Consider the following 15,016-nt stretch of genomic DNA (forward strand, 5'->3'; position numbering starts at 1 on the left):
AGAAATCTTTCACTAAAAATTCATGTTTTACAACAGAGCAATAAGCTAATGATTTCGAAATGGATATATTTGTTATAAGTCCATATATTTAATTGACACAAAAGTCTTTTACTTCAGACACCCTTTTCCTTAAACTACAAACAAAAACCCTGCCATTTCACTATACTTTATAAATTCTTCTTTAAGTTTGTACAACAGCCCAAATTTTTCCATGTTGAGGCAGGAGCTGCTGGACGAGGAGTTCGAGTGCCTGCGTCGAATTGCACTGGCCATTTGCCAGACCCTCGGAAGGCCAAAGGATCGTGAGATATGCAGGAGCACCCTGGAGGAGCTGGTCAGGTTCCATCAGAGTCCATCGATCAGGATCAAGGAGAATGTGCACAATTTCATGGTGTTCTATCTGAAAGTGCTAAGATGGACCCAAAAGAATCAGCCCCTGGATTTATATAGGCAATGGGTGAGTGCTTCTTAAGGTAAGTACACAATCTAAAATTAACTTTAACTCCATTTTAGTATGGACAAAATCTCGGTAACGATTGGAAGGATGCATCATTGGCTGCCGATTCTACTGGTGAAGTGCGAGTTTGGTTGGAGGAGGGAAAGTCCTTTTATGCCATGAAAACATTTGAGGATGGCTCCACCACCGTTTTTACCGCAGTAACCAAAGATCCGAGGGCCGGTTGGTCAGAATATGGCCTGAGAACATTGATGGAAACGCAAACTGGTTGTGCTCTTAGCCAAAGTGATAAATACTGAAGTAGCTTTAGCTTGATATGTATATATTTCGATTGTTTTGATTTTTATATCGAGATTTCGTGTGTATAAAGGGTGGAAAACTTTTGCAGTTTATGGTTTTTATAAGGCAGGTTGTTATTCTTAATATTTAAATATAAAAGCGATTTTCTTTTATGGTAAAATTTTTTGCGTGTCATAACAAAAAGTTTTAAAATTATTTAAAGATTAGTTTACGCTTTTATAATATTTAAAATTGACCTGCCGCGGTGTTCTATTATCTTATCCTTAGTGTATACAAGCGCGTATAACATTTTAACTTAATTTTAGACATCAATAAGTGGACGGATTACATTGCTGCTATCAAAAGTGAAATTCAGTTTAAAAAATAATACAAATGGAATGGTGAAAAGGCACTGTTTTCTTATTTTTGGTGAAAGAGAGTCTATCTTTCCTATTAACTTCTGATGATCCTGGAGATGGCGCCAATTAGCAGGAAACCCAACAGAAGCTGCAGAGATCCGTGCATTTGGATAAGACTGGAGCCATTGCAGCTGTCGCTGGAGCAGTAGCACTCTTCCCAGTAAACGCCGTTCTCGTAGACGCCCCAGTTACAGACGCCTGTCACTCCGGTATCGGAAACGGAGGCACACCGTCGGATGACCTGACGCCACCGACCGTCCCCTATGGAAAATAAGAAAAACATTTAGTTGACAACACACAACCAAATCAGCTAAAGGTTTTTAAAGTAGTTAGATTCTCCTTTGGTTTTATTTATCTCAAAGAAACATCAAATTAAAACGTTTAGCTCACGGTGAGGTCGAGAAAACGGTCTTAGCCTAAAACAAGCGTGCTTTTTCCTGGGAACTAATAATAAAGGATAAATTCATTCCTATGAGGACTGCACGTCTTGCAAATCGATTTAAAGGAAGGTTAGGAAGAAAGTGGCACTCATCTAATATGGACGGCTTAGTCTTAATCAAGTGTGTTATTTACTAGTATCACAATAGCCATGAATCAGTGGAATTAGTAGTAAAGTTCCCCAACTCACAGATAAATCCCCTCGGACCCTGCTGCACGACCTTCATGCAGAAGGATCCTGGCATGTGGCTCTCGTCGCTGTTGCACTCAATGGAGATGTGCTCCGTGCGGTTGAATCGCTTGTAGGCGCCGCAGCTGTCGTGTCCTTTGCGGTCCTGGTCCGAGGAGCACTGGAAGCACCGAATGGCCAGGCTGCCTGCAAAGATTCGCTGATTAATTCCAACTGCCCTGCTCGAAAACACTTGCCAAGCCACACCCAAAGCCGAGATTAAAAGGTGGCAATTGGGATTTTTACGACTGGGGCGCTATTACCCACCGCAGATGGCCAGCGTGAGGAGCAGGAAAGCGCAGCGGGTCAGGGAGGTCATCTTCAACTTAAAACTGCTTTGTGCGCTTCGGTTAACTTAAATAAAATGCGATTAGGCCAAAAAAATAACAAATAAGGTGGACTGATAGAGATGGAACAAAAATCGATGCTTCTTCGATACTATCGATGGTTTCCCTGCAGCTATCGATAAGGTTCAACCGGTCTGCGAAATATTTCAAAAAGTAGACCGAATGGTTAACTAGATAATGCATTTCATAACAAAGCAACAGAATGTAACCAATTGACCCCTCTCCAGCAACTAAATATAGCCTTCCTATATTATTGTAATTTATCTGAAGATGCGAAAAAAATAATATGTTATGTCGGAATTTAATTTTTAAAATAACATTTTCTGCAATTGTACAATATGTTTTCAAAGATTCGTTGGCAAATTACTAATTATTATTATGTGGCTGTTACAAATCAATTTGTATTTAAAATGACATAATAGTTATAAAACTGAAATAGCATTTTAAATAACAAAACGATGGCTTTATGTCTGAACAATATTGCCACCCAGTTTTTGTTAATCAATGTTCAACTCCATGGTTCGTGTCTGCGATAAAAGTTGTGGTATTATTAAACATCCCTGCCGCGGTCACACTGCTATTTACACGCCCAAAAATTCAATCAATTGAAACGCAACGAAAAACCCAAATAAAACGATGAAATCCCTGGAAAAATGTGTGCTGGCCGTGCTTGTGCTCTGCTGTCTGCTGCAAATAGGTTAGTTAAAGACAAACATTGCACTTGCGCCTGCGCCTGCGCAACCGTTGGTGACCGAATGAAACCCGAAAATGTGCTACTTTGCAGGCCAGGCGATCAAATGCTGGGATTGCCGCAGCGATAACGACCCAAAATGCGGGGATCCCTTCGACAACAGCACCCTGGCGATCACGGACTGCCAACAGGCGCCGGAACTGGAGCACTTGAAGGGCGTGCGGCCGACGATGTGCCGCAAGATCCGGCAGAAGGTGCACGGGGAGTGGCGCTACTTCCGCAGCTGCGCCTACATGGGCGAGCCCGGAATCGAGGGCGACGAACGCTTCTGTCTGATGCGCACCGGCAGCTACAACATCTTCATGGAGTTCTGCACGTGCAACAGCAAGGACGGCTGCAATTCGGCGGGAGTTCATCGCCTGGGCTGGATGGCAGTCCTTTCCGGAACACTCGTTTCCGTGCTTGTGGCGCATCTGCTGCGGCAATAGTTGGAGAGATCTACCTTCTCCAGTTGTAGCCAATGCCACGCCTCCTTTGGTCGCTCCTTTGAAACAAGACTGTCTTGACTTTAAAAAATGGATTTTCCAGATGTTAAAAACAAGTTCCAGATCTATAATGCATCATATTAGCTAGGGACAGCAGTACTGAACGTAGGATTCCATGTTTAATAAGATTTGATTTCTTTTAAAGCTTTCATAATTTGCATCACAAGAGTTATGACAAAAACTTAACAATCAATGCAATTTTTAAACTTCCTTACACGTTACCTTAAGGTGACATGGTATTAGAGTGTAAACAAAATGAGAGATTACAACCGTTGGGAACTGCAGTATTTAATATATCATATCATATTTTTTTAACTTTAACTTGCTATCTGTTACAAAAATAACCAACTTTACTCATTGTCCAAAATTATGTTTCTAAATTGTTGGAATCTTATTTAAAAAGCCGAAAGTCAGTAGATAAGCAGTTCTGTAAAAGTATTATCGCAGCAGTTGCCAACTCCTTGTTTCAGCAATTCAACTTAGGAACTCCAACAGAGTTTATTAAATCTGGCTTATCCCTTCTTTAAAGTACGATAGTCTTGCAAAAATGAGCGATGTGTAATCAAGTGCCTTTCTATAAACGACTCGAATTGTAACTTAAGCTTGGAAACCTATTTCCGTCCACAAGTATCTTACGCACGTGACATTCCCTATTTCGTAAGCTCAACCTTGTAATCTCCACCCTCTACTTGTATTTTGTAACGTGTTTTTACAAAGAAACCCCTTAGTTGTAGTCGCCAGCAGGCTTACAATTTTTTATTGTAATGCAAAGACAATTAGAACATTTTTGTAATTGAAATAAAAGATTTACACACCAACTATCCAGTTATCGTTTACTTGTTTGGCATTACGAAAGGAAATCATATTTACTATTTTTAAAATTTTATTACTGCCAAATAATTTATAATCATCGAAAGCTAAACAAAAATTTGTAGATACAACATTTAAAATAAATGCAATATGAAATTGGCTACCGGCATCAAAAAATTTTTTTTCCTTGTAGAAAATTTTACAATTAGTAAGAGCTTGCAATAAGACTGTTACAATTCACAAAATTTGAAAAGAAAGATTATCTTCTCAAAGAAGACAAAATTACGCTTGTCCTGGCGATGAAAGTTTAGGGAACCACCAAATATCGGTAACAATATACTCTTGCACCAAGAAAATACTAAAAAATAAAATATTATTGGATTGTCAAACTTTTCTTTCTTAACTTCATTTAGATGAATGTATAAACAATTGTCAGATTCCAAAGCTCTTATATTTCCTTAATTTAGGGAACAGCATATATGCTACATATTTTTAATTTGCCTCATATGAGTGGAAGCATGCAGGGCTGCATTGTCGATAAAAGCCTCGCTGTGCGACTTTTTCTCCCATCTCTAATTCCTTCTTCCTTTCCTTTTGTTCTTCTTGTGCGCGTGGCTCGGATTTTAATTTGTTAATTGTTTTTAATACGAACAGCTTAAATGCTTAGGATTTTATAGGTAAAGGATTAAAAAGTGTTTTTTTTTAAAGAATTGTTTGTGGGCGTTTTGTGTCGAGCCTTGGGTGTTTTTTTTTTCCAGTTGCGAAGTATCAAGTCCCGTTGTCGCCATTTTATTTTGTAGACTTTGTCCGCAGTATTATTTATGTTTTTGTGTCAAATAAACGGTAACTAATTGGAATGAACACTTCTATTGGACTGATGGATATCGATTTCGACGTTGACCACAGACTCATGCATATGGACTATTTTCTTAGCAATATTATGCTAAACTTTGATCAGATGCGCATGGAGCTCAATAACTACAACAGGTATTAAAAGAAAATCCTTTAAAGCGGTTAATATTATTTATTATTTTTATTTAGCTGTCAAATGTGATCAATTATGCTAAGCACATATGTACATACAAGGCATGTCTGAATTCCTAGATAAACCTTTTGCATCTTTTAATATCCGTACAAGATATTGCACAGTCAATATTTTTATGTACAATTTACATTGTACATATGTAGGTAAAACCGGAATCAAAATAGTTTTCAAAAGCTCGCGGATCGAATTATTGTACCCTATATTTGGCAGAAATTAAAGACGAAGCTTCATGAACGATTCAAAATGTATGGAAAATAACGTTGATTATTCACAGTGTGTTACACTAAAAATACACATTAAGTAAAGTATATACATATTTGTTTAACAAATTTTGAATTGTAAATCTAAATTTATTCCTAGGGTCAAAAGTTTTTTTTTTTTTTGCAGCAAGTAATTTGGTTATTTTTCCCTTCAACAATTTTTAGATTTTTTTTAGAGAAGTTATTAGAAAATCAGTGCCTCCCCTTTTTTGTTGTTAAAAGACATTTTTGAGATTTGAATCAAATTTTTCTGCAACCAACCTGCGCTACAAATATCTCTAAAGTATTTCGAGTATAATATTCAAAAGCCAAATGTTTGCACTTTGCCATGTGGTCAAATAATAACGAAAATATATCCGATTGTTTATTTTTGATAATAATACTTGTTTTTTTTTAACTTTGTATCAAATTACTAAAAACGCTGTCTTGGTAGAATTGGTTTGACCTTTGTCTATTAGAAAAAAAATACTTTCATTAGAAAAAGCAAAATTTTTTAAAAGTGCAAGTTTTTAAAAGTTGTTCAATTTTTTTTTAGATTTTTAAATATTTATTTACTGTTTAGCTAGCACATTAATCAAAAATTGTCTTTCTTGATTCAGGCTTATAGTTTTATATATAAAATGTAAGTGTGACCAACAAAAATATAACTAAGAACATATAACACTTAAAAATAACTAAATAAAGTTTTCTTATTGATTTTTTAGCTAGTTTGCATCGGAAGAACCAACTTTTCTAGCAGAAAGACTTTTTAAATATCCTATCCTGCGAGCAATTTTAATCATATTCGGCTAATTACCAATTACTATATCCGAAAATCTTATAAAAAAACAACCTTTGTTTAACTTTATTTTATTTTATTCAAGATTTTAATTAACAATTTATATTTTTTTTTGTACAGGTATGTTATCAACATTTATTTTTAAAATTCCTGGATCGGTTTTGGAATCGCCTCACAAGCTCATATGAAGGGCGAAAATCGCCAGGATGGCAGTTGCACTGATAGCCAAAAAGCGTCCTGCACCGGAGGCGTTGCACAAGTCACCTTTGCAGGTGAAGCAGCTTTCCACCTGGCGGCTGTGGGTCACCGTGCACTCGTTCTCCTTCTGCCCGATGGATTCAAAGTGGCAATCCCGGGATACGATAGTTCCAGCACGGTCTGTGGAAAGAAATTTATAATTCATAGATATTATGTTTGCATAGAATATTTACTAAAGAGGAACAGCCCCATTAATATAGTCAATATTTTTTTTAATGGAACTGTATGAATAATGGTCTTTAAATGTCAAAATTTTATATTTATTTTTGTTTTTATTTAAAAAACCCAAAGGTTTAAGAATTGATTTTTAAAAATGATTGTTTACTAATTCGAAAAATATAATTTTTCTTATATAATAACTTTGAAACAATCATTGCCTTGCTTTTGCCAACATTTTAGTTTACAGTAAAAAATTTTATATTAAAACCAAAAGAAATGGAATTTACTAGTGCTAAATTAAAGGCGTTGTATTGCGTATTACTCATTTGTTAAGATACCAATTGTATCTATCCCTTTGAAAACGCCGCTAAGACATGCAATAAAAGGACTGCAGTTGAACAAATATTAATATTCAAATATTGCATCTTTTACAACAACTAGCAGGTCATACTTCACACGGGTCCTAACAATGCACTGCAAATTATAGCTCTATATGTGATAAAGTATTGAAAGTTAATTGTTTACTTCTAATGACTCATAACACAGTACACCTAAAGCTATAAACAAATGATTAAATACATTTTCGCTTAAAATTGGAACAACAAACTTGTCACACTTTAAAAGTGTTTTCTAATTTTTTTTTTTAATCTTATTAACTCAATATAACTATATACGGTCTTTGAGTTTTATTTAAATTTACCAAAAAAGCGAGTCATTTTTATTTATATTTTTTTTAACCATTAACTTTACTTCTTAAAAGTTTAGCATAAGTTTGTATTGACAAACTATATTGGTTGAGTTTTCAAATCCCATCTTTTTCCGCTTGAGCAACGCACTGTATCTGCTTTGCATACGATTTCTCAGTTTGTGTTTTGTTTGCCATATGTTAATTTGAACGCGACCTCCCCCCTCTTTTGGATCTTGAGTAGTTCGTCCGGGTGACATCACGTCTTATAAAAGTGTTTATTGCGCTCAAGGTGCGTGCGTCTCCAATATTGGAATCAGTATGCAAGAGGTAATCTTCGTGAAATTTCACTCACCGCTGGTCACCACCTTGTTGCACCTGGTCACTGGCTGCAGTTGATCCATGGTGTTCGGTTTGGGCACACTATCGCAATCCACCGAACGGATGTTAGAGGAGGCATCGATCTTATCCTTGGCGCAGTTGGGATCCGTCAGGGATTTGCACTGGTAGCATTTGATGGCCGATGCTGGAGTAGACAGAAATGAATGAAAAATCAGTAAATATTTATAAATTCACCGCAAAGGCTTTGTCAAGGTCGCCGCTTTGAATTTGCTTAGCTTGTAACCAGTTTGAGATCTCCACTTCCCTCTCGATCTCACTCGTTTGCCTTATGCAACGCCCTCAGCCGAATAAACAATAACTCAATACCCACAAGATTCTCCAGACCCCTGTAATTTCTCAACTATGAAGTCATTCCTATATTCAATTTAAAAACGTACGCAAATGTACGTGAGTATATGTATTTTTAAATCTTGTTAAGCTGCGTAAATATGTACTTATATTAAAAATCGCTGGCGGCAAACATTTTTTAAATTATTTTTTTTTTTGGTTGATTTAATGATGATTTAATTTGGATGACAAAATAGAATTGATTATTTTGTTTTGTTAATTAATGGAAATTTTTGAACGCCATTAAAAGTTTCCATTTAATTCATTCTTTTTCCATTGAAAAAGTATTTATTAACTTCTTATAGAATGATTCTATAAATAATATTTCTAAGTTTTCATAAATACACTTTAAATACATTCTTGTAGCCCATATCTAAAATCCTTTTTCTAAGCTTTCACTCAAAACTGGTTTTCTTTTGACACAGATTAGTTTAATTTGTAATTTACATATACCTATGTATATATTACTTCCCGTCAGAAATGTCACCAAAAATGAAAATTCACTTACCACTGTGCATCAAGCACAAGGCAATAAGGAGAACACCAACCAGTTGTTTCAGCATATTTGCTACAATATTTAAATTGTTATGAACTTAAGTTTGAAAAAATAGACGAGATTCTTTCAGTTTGATCAGTTTGGCGGACGTTGAACAACTGAAATTAGTTTTGGGTTTGTTTTCGCGCTCTCCCCAATTGCAACTTGTTTTCGAGTGGGATCGCCAAGAAAAGCTTTGCTCATTCACTCACCAACTGGCATTAGTTGAGTGAAACTCGGAACGAGTTATTTGTTTGTTATGTCAAATAAGCGATCCACGCATTGGGGTCGCTGAAAATAAAACTATTTTGTTTTGATCAGCAGCTTCGTAGGCGGTCGAATATATATCTGTACCGCCGTTATGGGTCCATTGATTGTTGTTGGTGTTGTGAATTGACAACGGTTGAACTATTGAATTTTTTCTTAAATTGAAATTAGTTCAGATAATGAAATTAAATTGCATAGTGACACAGTTCTCTGATTTGGGTTATTGAACTTTTATTTGCGAGGTGAGAGACACAATTGATCGTGCGTTTTTGCACTCATCCGATAGATCGAAAGGTGTATTTTAAAAACGAGAGTTATTATTGTATTGGCAAACGGCTTAGAAAATAAAAAGAAAGCTTTATGTGATTAGCATTTTTTTGTTTGCATTATTCTTGATTTAATTTATGAATCTTAAGTTTTAGTTGACTGAAATTAACTCAAATAAAAACTGAACGGATTTTTTCTTTCAGTTGTTAATATTAACTTATTCAAATTATGTATATATTTATAACTTTTGTTTTTTGTTTCTACAAAATTATTATTAATCATAGATACATTTTTATGAATTTAAAAAATCTTGTTATTTATATAGAGGATCTCTCTTAATTTACACATTTAAAAATAAATGTTTTCACAAATACATTCCCATCGATGTGGGTTTTTATCTTGGCGAGAGCTCAAAGACCTTGAGTAGTTTTATTAATCCTTTCTATATTGTTGTTTCGTCCTTTGCAACTTTACTTGCTGTCTGTTCCTTTACTTTTTTTTTGTGAACACTGATTGCTTGTTGTGTTGCATGTTATTTGAGCAATCGACTCATTGTGTCTACCTCTTTTGTCTGTTGCCATGCCAATTTTCGGTCTAAGAGGAAAATTCTGCGATAATAGCAGCCGTCTGGGGAGCTACAAATCCTTTTTGAAAGGAAAAATAGCTTTCTGTATTGAAGTTACAAACTTGCTATTTAAAAAAGATAAGATTATCAATCCTTTCTGTCACCCTTGGCATTAAAAGCTGCATTCTCTTGAACAAATTGTCACATTTTTGCAGCTTCTTCATGCTAAATTAACTTCTCGCTTCCAGAAGCTTTTTGAGCTTAATTTTGGTGAGTAAAATTTAACAGTGTAGCTCAACTGGTTTCAATTGCGCAGCAAAAACAAAAATATAACTCGACAACTTTGTCAATAATTCCCACACTAAGTTCAGTTTAAACAGTTGATTGGCAAATTCGTTCAAATTATAATGAATAAACAAAATTTTAAACCAGAGTGATAAGTATTAATGTGGGTTGACTGGCTAAAAATTGCATCTAATATAGGAGCCGTTTTTAATATTTAAAATTAAAATTATATGTTTTATCAAAAAAACAGCTATGTTCTTATACAGAGAAGTAGAGTTTTTGTGATGTGAATAACATTGACTTATATACTAGCATTAAAAACAGTTGTGGTTTGATAATTTATGTTATTTGATACCTCTATAAATTTGTATGTACCATTAAATATTTGGCGTTGCTGAAAATACCTACGAATACTAAACGGATATAAAACCTAATGGACATAAACTCTCAATTTCATCATAATTATCATCCGAAAATGGTAAAGACCGTTAGATAATATTATTGGTAGTCCATATTTACAAAAAGTCTCTATTTCAAAATGTGTTTATAAAACACAATTATTTCAGCCTGCCCTTCAACCATCTAACTTGGCACATTTTCCGATTGTGAATAATTAGCGAATGGCCATTGGATCGATGTGGCTACAATGTTCCCGATACTCTGAATTACGAGTAAAATGAGAAACATTCATTAATGGGGTTTGGTTTTAAGGGGGGAATAGAAAATGTTCAATTTCCGGCCCATCAGCGAGTTTTTGCAGTTCATTGTTCAAACATTTTGCATTCAATTGCATTGTCAAACCGCCAATTTGCCACATAATTATGGATGCCGACACGCGGGGTTCTTGGGGGCAGGGAGTCGAATGTTGTGGTTCATGATTTATACAATATCTTGAGCCGATTTGCTTTCGCTACATCTCCATCTCCCTTTTCTCAGCTTTCTTCTGTGGTCAGCTGCAGCAGCAAATTCTGATTGAATTTCTTTTATCTTTTTTTTATTTGCGCCACCGTATAGCCAGCATAGAATTTTTTCTATTATATTTTAGATGAGGAGAGGGTATGGAAGTTGCAGTTGCATCCTTCGTCGACTTATTTCTCTGGAGATGTTTGCGTTGGCTTAGAATTCAATTATATATTGGGGAAAAGCATGGCTAAAAGTGAATGGAAATGGCAAAGCCGACTTCAATGTACTTTTGTTAATACCCTCTTCTCAAAAAAACATGTTATGTATTGACAAACAAAAGCATATGAAAAATAAACAATTTTTTTTCTCCCTACTGCTATTGTATTGGAAAAAAATTAATATTGCAAACCGACTATTAAATATGGAAATGGAAATATAGTTTTTGTTCTTTTACCAAAGTAATGTATTTTAACAGTAAAGATATATTTGCAGGGTAAATAACAATCCAGATCTTTTAACCAGCATTTTGCGTTTGTCTGCAGCGTTATTGGTTGTTATCAACATTATCATCAGGATGAGGTTGATGATGTGTCCTCCTCCTTACTCCTTTTCATATTTTTACTTCTTTATCGGTGTGCGGTGTCCTGTTGCCTGCTGCTGACTATTTTTCGCAATATGATATTTATAGCTATTTCATACTTATTATATTCAATCTGCTTTTCGTTGCACTCGGACAGCAACAAATTGGAGAAAATCCCTTCAACGAAATTTGACTTGCCCTGCACAATTTTAATAAGCTCAGGGCAGGGGATGCATCTTGTCTTCCTTTCTGGTTGGGTTCGGCTCAGTCTGGTCTGGCCAATTGTCATTTCATTTGGAAAAGTTGCTCTACCAGAAACGAACTGAAAATTTTCAATTTCGTCTCAGGATTTTCCTGCATTTAATGGCGGGGAAGAAGAATCGAGGAAGCCAAGTCCAAGTCCAAACATAAACAAATTGTTTGGCACTTTGCAGGGAAACTAAAACACGCCCATCTAATCTGTTCAATAAGTTGGAAAATCATTGCCAATAAATCAAAATGACTTTGCAGGATGTGTGTAGTATCCGAGCTCCGAGGCAGGCGCACGATAAGAAATCAATGTCTGGCCATTGTTGGCTGAACTTGAAGGGTGTTGGGGTCTTTAAGTCCTCGCACTTGTAGGGAAATTTAAAATTCAACACTTTGGGGGGCGGCATAAATTGCACATTTTATTTTACGCAACATCAGCAGAAAATCCAGAGAATGAAAAGGCAAAGAAATCCATTTCTCCACCCTCGCTTCCCTTGGACTGTATGTACTAAATTGTGCCTCGTGGCTGTTTCAGGTTAACGTTCGCTGCTTCGCTTATTTTTCTAGATTTTTAACGCTGCAGTTAACACATCATTTTTCGGGGCATTGTTTCGGTCGCCTTCCATTATCTTTCACTTGCGATCTAATGAAGTGTGCAAAGTGTTGTCTGCCCAACCACAAACCCCCACCTTCATGTGTCTATTTGTATGCATTGCGAGGGAGTCTCGATTAGCAGATGCGTACGAATTTTTTTATTTTAAAGGGGAAGGAAATTTTATATATTTTTGTATACCATTGTATACCGAGCTCATAATTTAATCTTGATCTAAGCAAACTAGCCTGTTTCTTATAAGGATGAAAAATTCCCAAAAGTGTTGTTTCTATTAAATTTTGAAATGAATGTTATTAATTTTATTTAAATTGCAATATAATTTATTTGTTGTTCATAATTTCATTAAATGATGCAATATTTATTTGGCTTAAAATTGTATTTTAAAAACCTAAATATTTAATTAGAAAACATGTTTCCCTTCAGAAATGGGGCCTACAATTTGATGGTAGGAAAACCACTTCGTCGAAAGGTACGGCTGTTTCTTTATTAATTTGTTTAGTACTGCTTTAGTTTGTGAACCCCTTTGTGCCCGCCTCTGTCTTATTTGAAATGAGCCCCTGACCACTCTGCATTTATGCACCGCTCCATCCAAAATCCCAACCCATTCCAGATACCCAAAACTTGGAGCTGCTGAACTGCTGCTGCTGTCCACGTTTAATGTCACTGGCAAAGTCGCAAATTGCTGTGCATGAGCTTTTTATGTTCATGCAAATGTCACCAACTGCACCACTTTCTGATGGAGCTTCGCCAGTACTGTACCGCCTCTTTTGGCGCCGCTCCTTTGCCTTCACCCCTTGGACTTCAGCTGTGAAGACTCGAACTTTTGATAGCACTGAAAGAAACAACAAATGTCGTTATGTTATTTTGGATTTTAGGTAACAATGTAATTAAAAATAAGTTAGTGGTCCAAATGTAAGATTGGCTAAAAAGTTTGGGTCAAAAGAGATGATTTATGATGATGACAGTTGTCGTTATATTATAGCACGTGATATAAAGATTTTAAGAGGAAGAACATTAAACTCAAATAAAACTCCGGTTGTAATCCCGTAGAAATTGCAAAATAAATATCGAGGACCAGGATACTTCAGCTAGGCTTATTAAGTCTCCCAAAATTTTTGGAAAAAGTATATTTCTGTTTGAACTTATGTTAAGGATAATTTATTTAATTTTAAACCTTTGGCTGAAACATATTTGAACATTTTTGAACATTTTCTTAAGTCATTTTTGAAAAGATGATTTAATTTCCCAAGGATTTTGAAAAAAGCCCGTAAAATGCTTTAAGTGGAATAAGGACGGAACTCTAGACGACTCATCTTTGACGCTGGGTTTTCGTTTTTGGTGGAAAATAAATAGCTTTATTGGTCACGATTTCATATCACCTGAGGACATCGAAAAGGGCTCGCCTTCATTGAGTTTTGGCTGGGAACCTTATACAGTCGAATAACCTTGTACCTTGGATACCTGCTAGAAAGTACATACATTTAATGCGTCACTTGGGACAAAAGTTATATATTTGTTTGCTCTTGTTGTGGATTTCTCCCAGTGCAAGTGGACTAACGTTCCATAATGCGCCATTTTGCCGGGTATCCCAGTCCCACACTGCTCTCCGGTCTTTTGTTTGGACTGCAACGAAAAATGCACTCAAAAGTTTACACAGAAAGGCCATAAGTGGCCCCCAAAAAACCGAGCTATGGCAGAATCGAGGATGGAGAATGGAGAATTCGAGTCCTGTCCCTGTACGTTTGGCCTCCTCAACTGTTGTCCCTTTTGGCCAGTAATTTTGCGCTTAGACCCAGGAAGAGTGAAGGCGAAAATCTCTTGTCCAGTGTTCCCTCGACCCGTTTGGTTTCTCTATCTCTTGTTTTCCGCTTAAAATCAGATGTCGAAATAATTTGCAACACGTCGCTTGGCACGTGGGCATAAAAGCAGGGGCTCAGAGAAATGTGTGAAGGGATTCAGGCGCTAGCCGGGCTGAAATGGCAGACGAGATGATGTCTCCAAAGTGGCACGTGTTTATGGACTTTCAGGGGCCAACTTGATAGTGCGCATTTGTTTTGACAACATCAGCAGCTCGCTCACTTGGCCAAAAAAAAAAAAAGCGTGCAGCTTAGACATTTCATTTTGAACAATACTTATGTTTAGACATTGGGACTTAAACTAAACTATCATTTTTTTTTTATATGGTCTTGTACGACTTTTTAGATCTCGAAATTTAACATAGGGTATACAAAAACCTAGCTTAGAATGGCAATTTCATAATCTCAATATGATTGCCAATCAAACATAAATTAAAAATAAATATTATTTTCGTTCTGAAACTAATATCCACATAAATACTTCTTAGATTATCCGAAACTGGTTCCTAAAGAATTCCTTGGTCTTTTCTAAGAACTTGATTTTTTAAGTTTTACAATAAATTTATTTAGTTAAAGTTTTTTTTTTGTTTTTTATTTTTTTTTTGTTTTTTTTTTTTTGTTTTTTGCATACTAGTTAAACTACCAAAACCGGCACAAAACAAGAAAATTGAATAATAAACTTGAAAGGACGTCGATTTCCATTCCATTCTTTTCCTCCTAAGGGTTCGGTTTAAATTTGGTTAAATCTGAAAACAGATGCCATTTAA

General features: G+C 35.7%; 4 protein-coding genes across 5 annotated transcripts; 2 read left to right on the forward strand and 2 right to left on the reverse strand.

Annotated features, from left to right (window-relative positions):
• Positions 1–103: 103 nt before the first annotated feature.
• On the forward strand, positions 104–782 carry LOC128261510 (uncharacterized). 2 transcript variants are annotated; one of them, XM_052995244.1, is made up of 2 exons: positions 104–457; positions 514–782. In XM_052995244.1, the coding sequence occupies exons 1-2, from the start codon at positions 212–214 to the stop codon at positions 754–756; spliced, it is 489 nt and encodes a 162-aa protein (XP_052851204.1). In that variant the 5' UTR covers positions 104–211; the 3' UTR covers positions 757–782. The 2 variants fall into 2 exon arrangements, with proteins under 2 accessions (XP_052851204.1, XP_052851206.1); XM_052995246.1 differs by having other exon boundaries at positions 104–461; positions 544–637.
• On the reverse strand, positions 726–2,249 carry LOC128261511 (uncharacterized). Its single transcript, XM_052995247.1, has 3 exons — positions 2,090–2,249; positions 1,784–1,969; positions 726–1,416 (listed from the first exon to the last, which is right to left on the reverse strand). The coding sequence occupies exons 1-3, from the start codon at positions 2,139–2,141 to the stop codon at positions 1,190–1,192; spliced, it is 465 nt and encodes a 154-aa protein (XP_052851207.1). The 5' UTR covers positions 2,142–2,249; the 3' UTR covers positions 726–1,189.
• A 461-nt stretch (positions 2,250–2,710) lies between these two features.
• Positions 2,711–4,223, forward strand: LOC128261512 (uncharacterized). The gene is made up of 2 exons (XM_052995248.1): positions 2,711–2,866; positions 2,954–4,223. The coding sequence occupies exons 1-2, from the start codon at positions 2,806–2,808 to the stop codon at positions 3,346–3,348; spliced, it is 456 nt and encodes a 151-aa protein (XP_052851208.1). The 5' UTR covers positions 2,711–2,805; the 3' UTR covers positions 3,349–4,223.
• Positions 4,224–6,353: 2,130 nt separating this feature from the next.
• Positions 6,354–8,797, reverse strand: LOC128261513 (lymphocyte antigen 6 complex locus protein G6d). The gene is made up of 3 exons (XM_052995249.1): positions 8,638–8,797; positions 7,756–7,926; positions 6,354–6,676 (listed from the first exon to the last, which is right to left on the reverse strand). The coding sequence occupies exons 1-3, from the start codon at positions 8,690–8,692 to the stop codon at positions 6,471–6,473; spliced, it is 432 nt and encodes a 143-aa protein (XP_052851209.1). The 5' UTR covers positions 8,693–8,797; the 3' UTR covers positions 6,354–6,470.
• Positions 8,798–15,016: the final 6,219 nt, after the last annotated feature.

This window comes from Drosophila gunungcola, unplaced genomic scaffold, assembly GCF_025200985.1.
Source record: "Drosophila gunungcola strain Sukarami unplaced genomic scaffold, Dgunungcola_SK_2 000001F, whole genome shotgun sequence".
NCBI lineage: Eukaryota > Metazoa > Arthropoda > Insecta > Diptera > Drosophilidae > Drosophila > Drosophila gunungcola.